The 19,400-nt window shown below is 52.4% G+C and overlaps 5 protein-coding genes across 5 annotated transcripts; 3 read left to right on the forward strand and 2 right to left on the reverse strand.

Annotated features, from left to right (window-relative positions):
* Positions 1 to 3,442: 3,442 nt before the first annotated feature.
* Positions 3,443 to 5,890, reverse strand: Triagg1_214 (uncharacterized protein; the record flags this gene model as incomplete). The annotated part of the gene is made up of 1 exon (XM_062897142.1): positions 3,443 to 5,890. One exon carries the CDS (start codon positions 5,888 to 5,890, stop codon positions 3,443 to 3,445), a length of 2,448 nt encoding a protein of 815 aa, XP_062760564.1.
* Positions 5,891 to 6,749: 859 nt separating this feature from the next.
* Triagg1_215 (uncharacterized protein) lies at positions 6,750 to 8,021 on the forward strand (the record flags this gene model as incomplete). The annotated part of the gene is made up of 1 exon (XM_062897153.1): positions 6,750 to 8,021. One exon carries the CDS (start codon positions 6,750 to 6,752, stop codon positions 8,019 to 8,021), a length of 1,272 nt encoding a protein of 423 aa, XP_062760565.1.
* Positions 8,022 to 8,187: 166 nt separating this feature from the next.
* On the reverse strand, positions 8,188 to 8,945 carry Triagg1_216 (uncharacterized protein; the record flags this gene model as incomplete). Its single annotated transcript, XM_062897164.1, has 3 exons — positions 8,188 to 8,302; positions 8,374 to 8,606; positions 8,685 to 8,945. 3 exons carry the CDS (start codon positions 8,943 to 8,945, stop codon positions 8,188 to 8,190), a joined length of 609 nt encoding a protein of 202 aa, XP_062760566.1.
* Positions 8,946 to 9,876: 931 nt separating this feature from the next.
* On the forward strand, positions 9,877 to 11,211 carry Triagg1_217 (uncharacterized protein; the record flags this gene model as incomplete). Its single annotated transcript, XM_062897175.1, has 2 exons — positions 9,877 to 10,649; positions 10,704 to 11,211. 2 exons carry the CDS (start codon positions 9,877 to 9,879, stop codon positions 11,209 to 11,211), a joined length of 1,281 nt encoding a protein of 426 aa, XP_062760567.1.
* Positions 11,212 to 12,216: 1,005 nt separating this feature from the next.
* Triagg1_218 (uncharacterized protein) lies at positions 12,217 to 14,768 on the forward strand (the record flags this gene model as incomplete). Its single annotated transcript, XM_062897186.1, has 3 exons — positions 12,217 to 13,115; positions 13,191 to 13,256; positions 13,427 to 14,768. 3 exons carry the CDS (start codon positions 12,217 to 12,219, stop codon positions 14,766 to 14,768), a joined length of 2,307 nt encoding a protein of 768 aa, XP_062760568.1.
* Positions 14,769 to 19,400: the final 4,632 nt, after the last annotated feature.

Raw genomic sequence — 19,400 nt, forward strand, 5'->3', positions numbered from 1 at the left:
TTGATGTGTTTGTCTTGTGTCGCTATGCTTTTTTGTTATGCAAAGCATGTGATGGAGCTCTATTGTTATTAGGCAGTCGAGGGAGAAAAGAAGCTCAGCTCAGCTGCAGCTTTGGGACCAAATTAGATCGTAGAGACGCTCAACTGAACCCTCCGATAGTTGCAAATGACTAGCGCGATGGCAGCATGCGGTGCTACTCTGCCGCATCGCCAATGATTCGATTCCGCTACACATCGGCCGTGCGCGTGATAATTTTAGAAGCAGAGTTGAAATGGTGAAATTACCTGCTCGTGTCTACGCAAACGCAGACAAACGCAGCGTGGTGGCGCCATGGATGGGATGGGCTTTTTTGGTGCCTGGTCTCGTCTCGGAACCGGCACCGTCGGAGGGACCGATTTTGGTTTTTTTTTTTTTTGGCACAGACTATCAAGCAATAGTTTACGGCATCGAAGCTCCAGTGGAAGACACTAGATGGCGTGTTTTTTTGTTTTAATTTATTAAACCTCGAGTGGCCAGCTACAATACGAAGGGAAAGGATTCCATCTGCAAGCATCATCTCTGTTTTGTTTTGTTCTGTTCTGTTTGCCGGCTGGCTGAATCGGGCTATCCGTATTCTGCAAAATAAGCATTTCCTCTTCGATTCCATCCACAGCACATCTGAGGTAGCACTAGGTACCAAAATACTAGACTCGAGGGCCAACTGAATCATGACTGCTACCTTGCAGTCAACCAACTGAGATCCGTCACCGTCACGCTAGTCAACACCAAGATGAACCTTTTCTTTTTCTTTGTCTTCATTCTTGTTATATCACCGTCGCGTGTACTCGCACTCCGCAGTTTTCCCCCCCTACCGCGCTTGTCTGAGACACACAAACCCACGCCCAACCGAGCACTAACGGGCCAAGTGGCTGAACGATCTGAACCCAAAGCTGTCATCTGGGAAAAAAACCCTGTCATGATTTCCTCCCCCCAGTCGCCTCGTAGCGAAGTGCTCTCATTCATTTAGTCATTTACAGTCAGGTGGACGAAAGCCTCGCATCAGCGCCCCCTTGGAAAATTTCGCCGGCTTACCAAGATTTAGACAAATCATGACCATTGATCGTCTGTTTGTTAAACAAAACGCAAATACGCAAGATCCAGTTAAATCTCAGGGGGGGGGGAGAAAACAGCGCGGCTATGCAGCATCATTGGCTGCCTCTACTTATACGGGGTACATAACCGTGGGTTGAGCCGCCGCCAATTGGCTGCAATCTCGCCCACGGGCATGAAACGGGAATCCCGCCATTCTCAAAACTGATCCCAGCAAGGCACATGTAAGCAACAAGTAAGTAGATACGGAGTCGCACTCGCAATCTTCCGGATTGGGGAGCCCTGTCGGCTTGCCCATGAAAGGAACCGTCAATCGCAATCATCTAGAAGCCCGCTGGAAAACAAGAATAAATCTCCTGTGCTGGCCTCTTCAGTTCGCTTACGGTTGGCCATTTAATACAATGGAGTGCCATGCATACCTATTTCGCCGATCTCGACGATGCATTGCACATCACAACCATCAAGAAGCAGAGCTCCTGTTGCACCCTACAATACAACACAATACAATACAATAAAATACATTCAATCTCCTATTCCCATCTACCAAGCAATCATCCGAGCCTATCCATGTACAGCAGGTCCCATCGCATAAAAGCCAAAAGCCTCCCATCCCTCACTCAATGCCTCTCCCTCTCCCCCACCCGCTTGGACAACAAATACGAACTGACGAAATTGCGTGTAACAGAATTTCTCTCCCCCCCTCAAGCTAATGCAATCCCAGGCTTCGAACATGAAACTTATTTTATTACCAAAAATCGCACGTCCTCTTTTCACAACACAACTCATCTCGCTGCCTCTATTTTTGCTTTCTCTTTCGTATTTGGCAACGTTCCCAATCAGGTATCAAATCATCTCCTCTCCCTTCAAGAGAATAAACCCCACACACAGGCTGCCCTACATTGCACGTACAAGCTGAACTCTATCAACGAACAACTTTTTTTCAGCTGGACAACATTTTGCATCCCCAACCTATCCCGCTTACAGCATCGTCAACTCCCCATCTCATGCACAACTACATCAAAAGACCCAGCAAAAAACGCCGCTACCCCTCACAAGTTCCCGCCCCTCACCTTTGTGTTTGTTCTCAAGCCATACTCAATCCCATTAAGCTTACATCGTATTACCTCCATCCCCTCCGCTGCCGTGGCGCCTTGTAGTTCGCCCAGCTTCTCTTTTGCCTCACCGTTTCTTGTGGCGTTTATCAAGCAGACAGTTTACCTTACTTCACCGTGTACTAACACACGCCACCTCCATAAAAAAGCCCATTTGTGCGGATTCCACGTGAAGTGTCAAGCCCACCAAACCGAACATGCTTTCCCCCAGCCTCGCTAGTTTCCAAAGTTGACGTCAAAGACATTGGATTCATCGGGATGTGATCGTCTTGTCATACGAATAAAAACTCGAAGCGCTAAAAATACAATCCCACAGCAAGGGAGAGACTCAGCTAGTATTTTCGTCGCCCCCTCGGGTGGCTTGCCGGATGGGACTCGTATAAAGGAAGCGGTATAAAAAAAAAAGGTGTGGTGTGACGGCCAAAAAAACAACTTGCACGTGGTGATGTCAACAAAAACGCTCTCTAGCCACGATACACCGCCTTAGCTGGTGTCAAGAAACGCTTCTTAGCCATGATACACTGCACATGGTGATGTCAAGAAAACGCTCGTTAGCCACGATACACTGCCTTAGCTGGGGGGGGGGGCCACGGCACAAAAGTTGGACCACAAGAGCCGCTGCCCAATTGCTGTCCACTCGCAAGAATCAATTAGCCCCGTCGGAGAGAAACAACGCACGTAGTGCCAGAAGGAATGCCAAGTACCTCCCCCTCTTAACCTTAATCAACTTCTTCTCATCGTCACACAAGCAACACGAGCAAGCGCCAAGTACGCCCGTGATACCATCGTGACCAACTAGGCGGCTGAGAGACAAAAACACAGCGTCGAAATATGCACAACATGTCGTATTCTGGAAAATACATGACCATCCTAAAGCCTAAAAAAAGAAGAAGAAGAAAACAGTCCTATCCTTACTCCTCTTATCTCGTACAGCATCTGTGTGAGCTTCAGCTCACCCAGATCTTGGCCCCAAGCCCCCTCTGCCATTTCCGCCAGCCTATTCAAAGAAACAAAAGGAAATAAGTAAAAACAAAGGAAAATACCTCGGGGCAGCTGTAGTGCCCGTAGAAAAAATGTGCCTAAAACTACACAATGCTATTGATGCCACAAAAAAAACCAAATTTCCCTGTCCATGCCTTTTAGTGTATATGGTAGTCATAACGTCGTTGATGCCGCCCCCGATGCGCCCAATGGTGACTGTTGCTGTTGCTGTGGCCTGGTTCGGACAGGCCGCCTTTGGCCTACCTCACAATGACCAACTCGTCTTCATCGTCGTCGTCTTGAAGTACAACTTGTCGGTCGGCCAGGTTCTTCTCGGCCAGGTTGCCAAAGCTCTCTCGACCAGCCTCCCGGATGCCCTTTTCAGTCACAAACCGCGTCTTCTTCCTGAGTGGTGGCTGTTCTGGTTTGAGTTTCTCCCCATCTTTCATGCTCGATAGCTTGTCCTTTAACGCGCCGCCCCATCCAAGGCCAGATGGTCTGCTGTAAGTCGTGCTGCTGCTATTGACACTATTACTCCGGGTAAGGGATCCGGGCTGAGAGCTACCGGTCCGCTTCCTCTTGACTGGGCTGAGGTGAATGTCTCGGGCCCTGTCTAGGAGGCCGAGGGTGACTGCGTCTGGTTTTGCAGGTTCGGCAAAGGGATCGTCCATGTTGAATAACTGTTGGCTAGAGCTCATGCTGCCGGGGGGTGTTGGGCCACCCGCGTCGATTCGGGATCCTGAACGTTGCATGTACTCTTTTCCGGCGGCATTGCCGACTTGGCCGAGCTTCTTCATCATCTCGCGCTCCTTTTCTTTGGCTTCCATGTTTCGTCGTAGAAATTCTGCCTTGTCCTTTCGATCTGAAGGATCTCGGTCCTTGCCGTCAATAAGATCCGCGGCCGTGTGTCCTTTTGCTACATACCAATGCGTTTTTGTTTCCCAGTCGTAGTTGTTGGGCTTCTTCTTGTCCGGTACGGATCCCTCTGACGAATTTTTACCCTTGAAACGGATGCCACCACCAAACCCGCTCGAGTTCACTTCCATGCGTGTTGATCGTTGTTTTCTGATGGCTTCGTTGGAGTGAAACTCGCAGTATTGGGTCCGTTTCTTGTTCACCCAAGACCTGCACATGTCTCCATCCTTCTTGATTGACTGGCAGAAGCCCAAGTCGCGGGCCGATCCAATTTCGAGAATCGTATCTTCGTCAGAGTTGATGACCAGGCTGAAGCGTCCCGTGTCCTGTCTTCCGGGCGGTGGCGGCATCACGTTGGGGTTGAGGATGGCGACAACGGTGCCTTCGGTGAGCTTCCAGTATCTAGTAAACCCAGAGTTGAACAGAAATAGATCTAGTTCGTACTCCAGGTCAACCAGAGTCAGCACCATGTATTTGCCACGGTCCTCCGCCTTCTGCCCATTCTTGCCGGCGGCAGGCTTGTGCGCTCGAGGCTCTGATTTCTTGGCCACAATCGCAAAGACGACAATGTCTTCTTCGACCTCTGGCAGGGCAAAGTCCGGAGCCTTGACCTCGCGTAGAAGATCCTTGACATTGAAGACCTTCTTGCCGGACACGTGCCTTGCAACAACTCGATGGGGCAGTATCCGTTTCGAAAGATGCATGCTAGAGTAAGGCTCAAACGCGCCCTGCTCCTCTGTGGAAGCGTCGCTCGTGGCCACGCTGTTTTGCCGTTCGCGTCGCGACGATGGAATTGGAGGATTGGGATCCCTTTCCGCGGCATTACGCAGATCAGATACTGTGCTGGTCCGCTGCAACGCTGGAGCGACCGATTTCTGCTTGCCCAAGACCTCGTCTCTGCTAAAAGACGGGGCCTGCAAAGGCTCGTCGGGAATATCAACGGCGTTTTTCTTATACTCTTCCATTTCATCCTTGCCAATGTCGAAAGCACTGGTTCTCAACTTTGATATCCTCTCTTGCCTCTCGGCGCGAGACACCTCTTCCGACCTCGCCGACGCCAGTCGCTCATTGAAACTGAGCGGCCGGAACCCTTCAGGCGATCTTGTTCCTGACGTGCTGGTGGCTCTGGATCTTTGAAGATAGCCTCGCTGAGCAGCTGCATCGCCGCTTGCTGTTTTCCGAAAGCTTGGGGCGCGTTTGAGTGATATGTCCTTTGCCCGCAAGCCCTTGTCGATCCCCAGCAGGACCCTACTCGGTGATTTTGGATCCGACATTGGCTGCGCTTTTCTGACGGGAGATGCAGGCACCTGCACCATGCTCTGTGATGAAGGCCTGGAATTGTCAGACACTGGTGTCGTTCCGCGGACGCCGCGTTGAGGTTGCATGACTGCCGCAGCCGAGTTTGAGCGGGAATGCCTCACGGCGGCCCTGCCCTGGGCGGCAGACTCCTTGGCCTTTTGCAGCCTCTTCAGCTTGAGGCGAGCCTGGATCTCTTGCAGCTTCAGCTGGAGCGTCTCCTCGTCATCGTCTTCGTCATCGTCATCCATTTGCTCCTGGAGCGCCCCGGACCGCGCCATGACCGAGGCCAGAGCCCTGCTGCTGCTTCGGGATGGAGAAGGCGAGGGGGAGGTCTGATTCATCATTTCCCGGTAGCGCTGGCGGCCTTTCGGGGTGCTCATGAGGGCTTCGTGGGGCGATCGAGGCGGCCAAGAGGCTTCTGGCTCTTGCGGTCCTGGCAGGCGGTCAGTGGCGATTGGCAGCCGTCGAGGCGAGGGCCACTTACCGTGGGCCATGATGATGGTGGATTGTTTGCAGCAAGTGCTCCGTCCACTCTTATGTTATGTTGTGCTTTGCTGTGCTGTGCCTCTGCCCAACCACCCCCCGGGGATTCTCTCAGGTACAACAAGGCAAGGCAGGGCACCGGCAGCTGGCCCTGGCTATGATCCGTCAGCGCCCGGGGCCATACGGAGGCGGCGGGCTGATGCGGCCGCAGGTGAGGTTTGCTTTGCTGTGTTCAGGCCTGCGACACGGCTAACGGGCGGGGAGACGAGCAGCGGGCGGACGAGGCGAGACAGGGGATTGGATCCAACGAGAAGCCCAAGATGCGATGCCGATGCTGGACAGACCGGCGATGGAAGATACAAGTGCAGGTCGGCACAAGTCAGCACAAGTAAAGGTACTGGCCGTCGGGTCGCTGTCTCGTCACAACTCCAACTCGACTTGAGGCTTAGAGTTATGGATCCTGGAAAATGATGCGCTGGTTGGGCAGCCGATAAGGCTTGGGACACGCACAAATCGGTGGAGATCCGGTAGTGGCTGCTTGGCTGGCTGAGGTGGAGCCGCTGCTACATTAGTAAAACGCGGGACTGGCGCAAAAAACGCGTGGAGGCGCGTCGCTTTTTGACTTTGGCAGGGGTTTGGAGGGTCTCGTGCGGAATAATGCGACAGCAGACAGCGACTATTTTCCAAGATACAGAAGTTTGATGTACTCTTGTTATTGCTCTGTTTTGCTCTGCTCATCTCTTCTGGGAATCGCGCAAACTTTGACTCTAACTGGGATCCAACAAGGGCATCAATTGGGATCCATCAAAGACATCAATTGGTCCTTTCTCTCCAGCATACACAGCTCCAATTCAGCATCAGACTCCCGCCATGGCACGGACACGATCAACGAAGCCCTCAGCAGCGGCGGCGGCGGAAGATTCCCAATCTTCAACATCGAAATCCTCAATAACCCTCGTCCCACATACCGGCGAACCCCCCAAGGTCTTCATTCTCCCCTCCAAAGCGACGCCCGAAGCTCGCATTGTCACGCTTCCCAACCCCCGGAGCTCTCAGCCCTCGCGATATCTCGTGTGTCCCGAAACCGGCATCTACGAATTCACAAAAGTAGCGGCGCCAAAGAATGTACCGCGAAGCTGGCTTATCGAAGCAGCCCCGGCCTCCAATGACGCCCAGGTGACCATGGGATCAGACCTCTTCGTGGCAACCGCCATGGATCCCCTCTTCTTGGTCTTGCCCGCATTGGCCGACGCAAAGGCATCAAAAGGCCCGGGTGAACCGAAGCGACTGTTCTTGTCTAGTGATGATCACTTGGACAAGCTGCCGCAGGAGAGCTCGCACTTGTCCGAGATTCTGCGCTGGGACACAACACGGCAATTGATAGAAAACCGGATGGGCGCAGTCTGCGATACGGTCGAGGCTGGAGATGAGCGCATGTTTCGGTTGAATGAGAAAAAGCTCTTGGATGTCGTTCTGCAAAAGGCCAAGAGGATGAGCGAGAGTGGTCTGCCGCCAAGTATGGAAGAAAAGTTTGTCAAGAAGGTTCTTGAAGCGCCCCTTTTGCACAGAGTGGTGCGGATTGCGGACGCTCAAGTCAACAGCAGCACCGATTCTGGAACCTCCACCCCTCAGCCCGATTCAGCGACATCCCAGTCTACAGCATCAACCGCGGAGACTGATGCTTCGTCAGTATCTCAAACGAGCACGGCTGCGACGTCTGTTGCTGGAGAGCAAGCCGAGGAGGGCATCGTTAGCGCTCTGGAAGCCTCACCAGAAATCGTCAAGCAGCAAAGGTTAAAGACGGCCTTTGGGTTCATCTGCGCAAGCTACGTGACCCCAGCCATGGCGGATAATCTCCAGCGGAGCTTGGCAGGGACAGGCGGGCCGGTGGATTTCTCTCTGTTGAATGACTATCTCGCGAGCCTGGAAAAGCTGCGATCAGAAACCTTGGCGGTGAGGGCGCAGGACTATTCTCGCAAACGAAACATGGATGAGGAAGAGGACGAGGCTCGGATGGAGAAGAAGAGGAAGCTCGAAGAGGAGAAGAAGAAAAAGGCAAGCGAGAGCCGTGCAGTCCGAGAGCTGAAAAAGGTCAACACGAGCGGGATGAAGAAGCTCAGTCACTTTTTCCAGAAAAAATAGCGTCAACAGCATTAAAAGCTTTTTGGGTATCTATGAAGAAATATCAAGCATGGGATATCATGACACGAAAAGGAGATGCGCGGGGTCCAGCCCAGACGCCTATTTCGCTCTGTTGTAACGACTCCTAGTCGTTCCAAGTCCTCTCCCTATGCCAGAGGCGCCACGGCTACTTGAGGCTGATATGGTGCTGCTTCCCGAATAGCCTGAGCTGGTGGCGATCCTCGACGACGACCTGGACCTCATCCTTGACGACGCCGTAGCCACCCTGGTTCGGCCGCGGGCTCCACGAAGACCGGCAGTAGAGCCACGTGCTCCCCGGGTAGAAGCCGAGGCAGGCAGTTTTCTTCCTAACTCCTCCTCCTCCCGCCGCCGCCGAAGCTCTTCTTTGCGCTCCTCTTCCTCTGCAGCTTTGCGAGCCTCTTCCTGTTGTTTCCGCACCGCTTCGGCCTCAATCTCAGCCAAATCGTTTGTTGCGCCTTTCCATGTGGGGTCGAGAATCAGGCGCTGGTTGTGTTCTGTCTGGGACAAGATGCGAGTCCAGGTATTGAGCAGCGTGGAGGCGTTCGAGACGGTTTTAGAGACGGACTGGAAGGGCACAGATGTTAGCACTACACTGCACCACCACAGCTGCATTGTTTGCGGATGATCGAGCTGGAGACGTACATCCATATTGCTGCCTGTTCGCTGCAGAGTGCCAATAACGCCCTCGATGACTCGGTTGATGCTGCGCACCCCCTCCAGCTCTCTTTTCAGCATTGCTTCTCGATCGAGCGGCTCGGACTGGCGGTCATTGGCCGGGGGCGTCTTTGGGGTTCGAGGAGTTCTGGGAGATTTTGGATTTTTCGGACGTTCTGACGGGGGATTTTTCACTGGCGATGTCCAGAGGTCTGCATCGTCATCATCGACGTCCATGTGGTCGGCCATTTTGGTGCTTTGTTCCGGCTCTTGAGTACAACAAGAGGCAGTTGCAATTACATCAACCGAGGAAATAAAATACACAGATCCCAATGCCGCGCGTGCTTCCAAGTGACGTTGTCTGTTGTCTGTATGTACCTAGTGGGGGAAATCTGCAAATCGTCGTCAATTATTCCATCCATTCATCTCAATGTCTTGCGCATAAGCTGCACACTGATGCAAGCTCAAGTTGTGCACTGCACTGCACTGCTGCCGTGGTGATGCCCCTCTGCCAGGATAGGGCCCGGCAGTGGACCTGATCCCCCTGGAGCACCAATCGCAGCCGCCAAAGCCCCCCCAAGCTCCAGCGCACCAGCGGCCGCTGATTGGTGCCAGGTGGCGCGAAACCGACGCGTTGCCCCGGCGAGCCAACCCTGGAGCGGAGCCCTCAACGCGTCTGGTCCCTTCTGGACTGGCCCAAGCGAAGGGAGGCTGGCCCACCTGGCAGAAGCATTCCAGCAGCCGCCCCAGCCTCTCATATTCCAGTCTAGCTCGCCGAATCCTGCTCTCCTCCTCTGCCATCCCATCACCAAACATCGTCAGCCGAACTGCCGTATTATTTTGGCCCATCGCCTGTTGGGCCTTGCTCGTCCGTCCCATCGTCATCGCTGTCGCTCACGCAAATTGCATTGCAGATGGCCCTCTCGCCCTAGGATTCTTTAATTCCCTCACCGCTGCTCGCCGTTCGGACTCGCTGCGTTTTTATTTACTTTTGGGCTTTTTTAGTGATTGCTGGCGTCTGCCGAGTTAAAATTTCCGCTGCCACGACAACGTCCGGAGAAAGACTGGGGACGCATCACCGCTGTACCGGGTCTGCTGCAACCTAGCTTTTGCTGAGCCGATTGAGGTTCGAATATCTGTACTCAAAGTTTTTCCGGGTTTTCGTTTTTGCTTTTTCAAAATGGCCGTCGTCGACGCCGCGCCCTCGACGCCTTCTCCTCCCTCTTCCATCCGAGCACCACCCGCTCCACGCCTAGGATACCACGACAGCTGGGAGCCTTATTCACCGCGCAAATCCGCAAGAATATCTGCACAGCGCACATCGGCCAGAACGCCTTCGCCTCCGCCTGCCACTCGTCAAGCACTCGCCTCGCCGCGCACCGCAGCCAAATCCAGCGCACAAAGCACAGCAGCCATGGCCTCACCAGTTGCCTCTCCGCGCAAGAAGCGCCAATCTGCTGCCGACTCGGTCCGTCGCGTAACGGCCTCTCTCGCAGCCGAAGCTGCTGCCGCCTCTGGATCCAAGGACAAAAATGTTGCCGGCCGATCTGCCGCCGCTTCTTCGCTCATGCTTCCCACGCCTTCCAAGACACCCCAGAAGCCCCCGACTGCAAAGGCCACCGCCCACATCCAGACCTTTGCCCGCAATTTATTTCCAGTTGCCGAGGAGACCGAGTTGTCAAGCCCGCGTAAGAGGCGATCCAAGAAGTTTTCAGGCATGACGCTCGAAAGTTTCCGGGCCGAGGTTGCCGAGGAGGACATTGAGATTTTCACCGACTCGCAAGATCGCATCCCCAAGAAGGATGAGAGCAAGTCAAACCCATTTGTGGGCACTGCCACCACCGCTGCAGAACCCTCTAAACGCCGCACTAAGCGCAAGGTCCACGTTCCTGGTGAAGGCCCCCAGACGGTTGATGAAGCCTCTCGCCGCGAAGACGGCATGATTTACGTATTGTGAGTTTTTGTGAGATTTTTATAATGTGACTGGGGTCCTAATCCATATTACAGCCGTGGCAAGAAGTTCTTCCGCAAGTTTTCAGAATTTGATGACGAGGAGGAACTCGAAGAGCTGGATTCAGATGTCGAGACTCACTTCTCGAAACCGCTCACACGATCTTCCATCAAGCCCAGACTTCTTTTCCCCGCCAAGGCTCCCGCTCCAAAGACCAAGGATATGCTCGAAGAAGAGGAGGCCGCCACCGATGTTGAGGAGGCCGTCGAAACAGAGAAGCCCTCAGCCAAGGTTGAAATAGTTGAGACGCCTGCCAAAGCCAAGGAAGAGAGGGCACAGACGCCGGATGCCCCCAAATATGCACCTGCATCTCCCCCAGAAACCAGGCGGACCACTCGATCCACCAACAAGCTATCTGCAGACACAGCTCCGATCAAGCGCACCGGCAAGAAGAGCCCATTCGACTCATGGATTCGGACCAAGGAGCACACAAACAGGTCGGGCACAAAGCGAGCTGCTGCAGACCCGCTACCCGCAGCCCCCGCCAAGAGAACTCGATCCTAAATGTCACAAGACGACGTCCTCTGCTTCAGTCTCTTGTCCTTTTTTCCGACTATACCATAATAGCTTCCTTCTTTTTCGTTTCCTTTTGTTCTTTTTTTTTCCTTTGGCGGACGCAGAAGAGGAGCAAGCCAGTGCGGCTTTGCGCAATCTTGGTTGTGAATTAATCTTGCACTTGGCAATGTTGAATATTCTTATCCATGACAATCGGGACATGGATATGGATGGAAATCGGTCAGTCAGTTTGGCGTTTAGCAGGCAATGTGGATATGTGTCATCCGAATAGCAGATGCACGACTTGAAAAGAGATATCAGGTTCTGTCACGATGGTCTGCTCTTCAATAAATCATGGTCATGGCTGTACGGGTTCTCTTTTTCCTTGTTTTTTTTTTCTTTCTCTTTTTAAGCTTCATGTTGTGTATTGAATGTGTAACTAGTGATTGTGGAATTGATTTGATGTCTATAAAGACGGCCATGTTTGCCTTTCATGGTCTGCCTTTCCAGTCCCAGCTGTATCTTGATTCCGGTACACTCTGCAATACCCAAGAGCCCCCCTCAAATCTATTTTGATACCCTCTGGATGTTTTCATATCACTGTAGTTGCTGTTCTCTTCTTCACTGATGTGCATCAGGCTCATCTCATGATCTTATGATGGTGTTGAGAGATGATTCCATCCATCCACGACGTTGAATGCTAGCACTCAGCTAGCTAGCAAGCCAGCGAATGGCCTTCTGTACTCTAGTGCTGCCCCACGTCTGCTGCCCCTCACTCCCCAATTCCCTTTTCCACTACCAACTTCGTTCTTTTGATTAATACTGAAGCTATTGCGTGCTCGCTTCAATACAGACTCATCACCAGCCACAGGCTCTCAATGGTCTGAGCACATCATCCTCTGCTCTGGTCCGTCGTCTCCGGAGCTCATCGGCTGCTCTGCCTCCCCCGAACCCTCCCACTGCCAATATCCAACCAGCTCCCGGGTAGTTCGCAAAGATTTCACGGCTCCAACAATGCATATCCTCGTGTCCAACGACGACGGGCCGCCCTCGCCTCACTCCTCTCCCTATGTCCACTCCTTTGTACGACACTTGCAGCGGGCGGGACACACCGTCTCTGTCTGCGTCCCTCACACCCAGCGCTCGTGGATTGGCAAGGCCCATCTGATCGGCCAGACGCTGAAGCCCGTCTATTACCGACCCTCGGCCAACAGCCATGGCGAAGACTCCGAAGGGACAACACATGCTCGGCCGTCTCCCTCGGGCGACGTGGAAGAATGGGTCCTTGTTGACGGCACGCCGGCTTCTTGCGTCCAGATTGGACTGAACCATTTCTTCCAGGACAAGGGGCCCGTTGACTTGGTTGTGAGCGGACCCAACTTTGGGAGGAATAGCACGGCTATATTTGCCCTGAGTTCAGGGACTCTGGGGGCGGCATTGGAAGCTGCTGCTTCTAGATACAAGGCCATTGCCCTCAGTTTTGCCTTTTTCTCGCGGAATCACGACCCAGTCATCATCGACGCCGCATGCCGGCACAGCGTCAAGGTTGTCGAATACCTGTACAAGCAGTGGCCCACCGATGGCAGCGCGGATCTGTATAGCGTCAACGTCCCTCTCGTTGAAGGCGTGGAGACACATTCGACTGTGTGGACGGACATTTTGCAGAACTACTGGACCAAGGGGGGCTGCTTTGATGCTGTCGATGGCTCGGCTGATGATGAGGATCTCGAGGAAGAGAGAATACGGGAAGGGCCCGGTGGAGAGGTCGGTGATGAGAGCGAGGCGGCTACGGCGCCAAAGGGACACACGCATAAGCACTTCAAGTGGGCACCCAAATTTGCAGACGTGTATAAGTCCGTAGAAGACGCTGGACCTGGATCAGATGGGTGGGCAGTGAAAGAAGGGCAGACAAGGTGAGTACTTTTATCCTTTGGGAAACCTCTATTGCGGAGAAAAACGAATTACTAACACAGTGATTCCCGTCTCAGTGTCACCCCCCTCAAGGCAAACTTTGCCAGTTGCGCGGGAGACATGGCTACGAGGGAGATTAAGCTGTGAGTAACCCCATTGCGTTTCTGACGTTGGCGTTTTGGATTCTTTGTTTATGAGACGAGATGGAAGATGTGTTACGATTGATGATGATGTGAATTCCCTGTATATTTATGCATTATTGTTATTGGAAGACCATAATAGAAGATATTCTTACCTACAGTTTTCTCTTCAGTCCTGATTCTACGGCATCAACTACTTCAACAGCAGAGGTGGCCATACGAGAGAAACCCAAAGAGGAGGCAAAGAGCAAGATTCAGGCCATCATATCATACGACGACCCCTATGTGCAGCCGCTTATTGTATCCGCACTCAACACCGTGCTGCCCAAGGATTCGTTTAACCTCATCACCGACATATCAGCAGAAGGGTTCAACGTATCGAGCACGCTGCCATCATCAGACAGCAGCGTCCTGCAGATCATCCCCTATGAGGCCATCGACTTCGAGTTCGCCTCGTCGCACACCAAGACATCCCTAATCAATAGCTACATGATTCGGAAAGCGCTCATCAGGAAACATTACCTATCTGCAACCCTCGATCACTGGGCAGCCAAGAATCCCAATTCGATTCTCAAGAAGCATCTAAGACGCAGCGAGGCCTTTGAAGTAGACTATGCCGAGTTTCTCGACGATGCCCTCGTCGAAGCGTTTGATCTTCGGGAGAGCATGGACCGCAACGAAGAAAAGGAGTCAAGTGAACGGGAATGGTGGATTCTCAAGCCCGGAATGAGTGATCGCGGTCAGGGCATCAGACTTTTCAGTACCATGGAGGAGCTGCAGGGCATCTTCGACGGATGGGAGGAGGACCGGCCGGACAGCGATGACGAGGAAGACGGCGAAGGCCACGACGCCGGAGCGGTGGATGGAGATGCCGACGGCGACTACATCACGGCATCTCATCTTCGTCACTTTGTGGCTCAGCCGTACATCCACCCGCCTCTGCTACTCTCCCCCGGCGGCCACAAGTTCCACATCCGAACCTACGTGCTCTGCACGGGCAGCCTCGACGTCTACGTGTACAAGCACATGCTGGCGCTCTTCGCTGGGAAGCCCTACACAGCCCCATGGGAAGCGCCCGACGACATCGAGGCCTTTTTGACCAACACGTGCCTGCAGGACTCGCCCAACGAGAACACGGTGCAGCGGTTCTGGGCGGTGCCGCTGGAGGGGGCGGTGCTGGAGCGGGTGTTTGGGCAGGTCTGCGAGACGACGGGCGAGGTGTTTGAGGCTGCGGCGAGGGCGATGCCGATTCATTTCCAGACGCTGCCGAATGCGTTTGAGGTGTTTGGGCTGGACTTCTTGGTGGATGATAAGGGGGAGGCGTGGTTGTTGGAGATTAACGCGTTTCCGGACTTTAAGCAGACGGGAGGGGATTTGAGGGAGATTGTGGAGGGATTCTGGCGAGGCGTGGTCAAGGTTGCTGTTGGGCCGTTTTTCGGGGTTGAGGGGGTGGTGAAGGGGGAGGAGGAGGGAGATATGGTGGCTGTGAGGAAGATTGACTTGGGGAGGAGGTGATTATGTCAATTTGGCTCGTGTCGATGTATACCGATTTCTCTGTTTTGTATAGAAGGAGAATGGAAGACTATAGAAGAGGTTTGGTTTGGCTTATAGATGGATGTATATTGATGAGATGTGCTTTTCATCTTGAGATTTGGACAATTGTTTGCCTACCCTGTAGAATGAAGATGTCCAAATATTTTTCTCTTGGGGTTATAGCTCTACGGTTGGTATTATTCAACAGTGTTCTTTCGTTTGATTATGGAACGTCCAATCTCAAAGAAAGTTTCCATTGTTTCCAATCGATTTGCTGTGGTGGAGTTTCCATAGCGGCGACTTGAGCCAAATGGGCCGAGGCGTATTGTTGCGTATTGGGGATATACTTCAAAGTAGCAACACGACCAATTGAATCTTTCCAAATACGCGTATGAAAGAATAAACTCTTGCGTGTTTCATAAATTATTGCCCCGGCTTATACAAGTTGAGTGGCTATGCTCCCCTCGACCAAGTTCTGAGGACTCGACTGGGCCTCATGTTCACTTCGTATACCTCTCTACTCGTATATCTCTACTCGTATACTAGGCCATCCAACACATAATTGGAACGCTTATTGATGCTCAGAAGCGGTGAAAAAGAAACTAAACCCTGCAGCTTATTCTGTTACCTTCCCAAAACCGAAGCTATACATTTTTGCCGCTTTGCAGTAGAGCCTATTCTTGCACCAGCACATCATACATACAGCCCATCCCCTGCGTCCGACAGCGGTAGATGATACTTTATACGTGCCATTCAATTCATGGTGGTATACAAAGGCACAGCCTCAATGACATGTGGGTTCGACATCTGACAAGTGGTTGAGCTTGCCCGCACTTACATACGACCGGGACGATGTGGGCAGTGGACAACCGGCGGGCGTCTAGGTAAGGTAGGCAGAGTCCGAGGCTTTTCTTATCCCGGAGTTTGGAATACTTTTTCTTTCTTCTTTTTTTTCCCCCGACGCTGACGGCTGGGAGAGAGTCATGTAGCGTGGAGTGGCGTTTGAGAAAAGTGTAAAGGCGTACGTCGTCATGGTGGCTTAGAGGGTGATCTTTGAGATTTGGCATAGGGTTGGTTTTGTTGCACAGAGATGAGAGGTGATGGGGGTGCTTGTTGGAGTGAGATGGGGATTTTGATTGCTTTGTGATATCATCATGTAGGTGGTCTTTCGTACTGATGGTCATGAGATGACAGATTTTGTTACTTGTAATGAACTGACTACTTTGGTGAACTAATATTGCATCATACCTAGATTTGAAGTTTAAGTAGCGGAATAATGAAGTGATAAACTTTCTCGTGTAAGACAGATGTTTTGTACGGATCCTACGCCATGTTCTGTAGCTGTGTAGCGATAGCTGCAATTCCGATAATGGCCTAGCTGTCACCTCTTTCGTTTGAATCTTCATTCCTGCATGATCCGGCCGTTGGATGAGTCGCAAATCTATGTAAAATCGAATAATTGACGAGGTAATCACAGTTACAAAGGCCTATTACGAAGAGTACCGACAATCCTCCAGGGTCACTCGATCCGACAGTTCGACTCCAGCAGGAATTGAGTGTGACCCTCCAGTTCCCCGAGAGAGCGGACAGGCCGGATTGTAAATTATGACGAGCCAAGGCCGTTGGAGAAGTTGCCGCGCAGTTGTCTCACTCGAGGTCGGGTTGTACTCGCGTACGTAGTTGTGCACGGGAAGGATGTCAAACATGATCGAGACAAAACAGGCAGGATATAATTAGTTGTGAGACCAAGAGATAAGGAATGAGAATGTACGATGCCTACTGCTGCTGAAGCGGGTTTGTGCTTCTCCTGAATTCTATAGTCCGTCATGACAACTGCTAGGCTCTCTACATCATCGTTGGGCACCAGGATCCCTTCTGGAATCATTGCCCATGGGGATCATTTTTAGAGTAAAACGCAGAATTACCTTTTATCGTGTATGAGACTAACTACGGCTGTAGAGGTTGGGAGATGTAAAGGCCAACGCAGCTTCCTGGGAAAATCACATCGACATTGCAATTCCAGAACCACGGATTGAATTGACGCCCATCATCCACCCACTGGGATGAGCACCAGATATGAACATCGCACTACGTTGCATGTGTCATCCTTGTTTGAACCAAGGCCGGTTTCCCTGGAACATCAGATATTGATGCCTTTGAACTTGACTTACAAGACTTGTACCATAATAGGCATGCTGTACGCAGCCATTTGCCATTCCATCGATGCAGCTACAAGTGTGAAACTTCCGGCCGGTGTCCCGTAGTCCTGAAACTAACGAGAAACCCAGAATTACCCGTGCAAGGCGTCATTCGGGGCTCAGATGCCTGAGATCCCACGGGACGTCTCTGACCGCCTGTGATGGCTTCGGCATCCCAGGCATGCGGTTAGCCGCGCATATGCGTGTAGCCAACCACAACGGCTTGGCGGCCAGATGATCAGGAAATGCGCCCAGGCACTCTGCTAGATACTACTTCAATGTCTGTTGCCGACGCACTTGACGTTATCCAAGGCTTCATCGGCCGGTGAATGTCATCAGTATGAGCGCATTTCTGATCCATCGAGAAACTGGAATCGTCGGCGAACCATTCCACATCACAAGTCGTGCACAGAGTTGATAATGCCATGCGCCTAGGCTCGCGTAGGCATACCTATGTATCATCGACGGCGATAGATGGTACTTATTCCGGCAGTGAGGCTGTGCAGAATATTGAACAAGGTTGACAGCCTTCTCCTCTCGCATCCATCAAGCCCAAACCATATCTTCCTCAACTCAAAAATTCGCCGAGCAGAGAAAAAAATTGCTCAATTTACCCCATGAAGGGACTTTTTCGCCCTTGTCGGACGTTGCCAGGAACAAGGATCACCGGAGCGCCATCGAGTTCCGGAGCTGCTGGCAGAGTTCGACTGCATGACACCATAGTTGAGATATCTCAGAAGCGGTAGTGACCACCTGGTTCGGGAGCATGGCACGTTTTAGTGGCCCAATAGAAGCGGGCAGGAAAATTATTCGCTCCTGGTGATAACTGGGAGCTGCTCAGCCTCACTGCTCGCCGGTTCTCAACGCCTTTTGCCGAGATAGGGAACTCCATATTGACCAACCAGCAGCGCACCTAACCAATCCCGTGCAACGCATTTCTCTCGGTCCAAGCACCTTTGGATGGGCAACAGCCTGTTTTGTAATTCGCCCCGGAGTGGGTGAATTAGGCAGATCTTGTTATTCCCCTCTATTTCTTGCGTAGATCCCCCGTAGGCGGCATATCTCTTGGAGACGAATCATTCGATGCTGGAATGATTAGATAAACGTACCGAGAAAAAAAAAACAAGGTTGAGTATCACGGAAACTTGTGGAAGCTAGCCATATCCACACCCACCAACAAAAATCACTTCAAGATCGTGAGAGTGCTCCGAGGTACTAATGGGAAGCCCGACCAGGGCCCCTTGATTCCAACCCCGTACAGTGCGAGAGAGGGCTACCGGAATATGATTTTGAGCCAGACAACGTGTCTCCAGATGTGGAGGTGGTGAGGACGCTATGCCCTTTAGCATCTTGGAAACACACCTTAACAGTAATAAGGTGTGCCGGGGGTTGGTGACTAGCCGGTTGTAGCCCGCTAAGGAGCTGCGAGAATGAAGCTTGGCGTCTTCCTCAGACAAGAGTTTGATGAAGTTTTGTCATAGATCCCGGACGGCATCATCGTGTTGGTGAGCTTGGCAATGAGCTTGGCGGGACATTTTGCTCATCTCCAAATTGGCATCCTATTGTCGCTGTAATTGCGAGTTCCCGCACCCCCTAATGGGCTCTCCACATGGAGCTACCAAAGGTCTGACTATCTGACATGGCTTGACCTGTGGTAGAAGGTCTCGTTTGATGAGGTGCACTGTAGTAAGTATTGTGCTGTGCAGGATGTCTGAAGGGAGCAATGTTGACGAGGCCAACTCATGCTCCTTGTTGGTCACAGGCAGCGTTGGTCGACCAGCTCAACATTTAGGCTCGCCCTTGGGATGAAAATATCCTCGTAGCAGCCCAAATGCGCGGATATGATGGTCGCCATGTGCTGATCGTCGAGTAATGTCAGATGGGACTAGCGGGTCTATGGGGTATGGAAAAGCATCGCTCTCGTTGTTTTTGTTGTTGTTGTTGTTTAGCGCCAGAGTCAGAAATTAACCAGCAGAGTAGCGAGAGACAGATGCATTGCATTTCCTGGTGTCTCAAACCCATGGTCCGTCTGGGAAAGTGCCAGCACGGCGATATCACGACTTGCGGTGACGGGGCCGGCGAAAAGATGGGCGAGATTGTCTGGGCATCATCGGCATTATTTCACACTCCTTGGTCAAGCGCAACGGCCTCCCTCTCCCTCTCCCTCTCCCCGGGACACCTGAACGGGACGCGTATTCAGCAAGGCTGTGTTTCCATGGCCAGTGACAGACAGGGCCGAGGCTCAATCAAAGCTTGTCTGTTGATGATGATGATATGAAAGGGGAGCGCTGATGCCTTGGCGAGCGGAAGTGAGCTTCTTGGCTCTGATCTTTTGTGACGTGGCTGTTGCGCCAGCAAGCCGCAGCGTTGGCGGCCTCACGTGGCGGTTTGGGACGATGCGGACGGAGGCAATTAG

Source organism: Trichoderma aggressivum, assembly GCF_033847375.1.
Source record: "Trichoderma aggressivum f. europaeum strain CBS 100526 chromosome Unknown scaffold_001, whole genome shotgun sequence".
Taxonomy (NCBI): Eukaryota; Fungi; Ascomycota; class Sordariomycetes; order Hypocreales; family Hypocreaceae; genus Trichoderma; species Trichoderma aggressivum.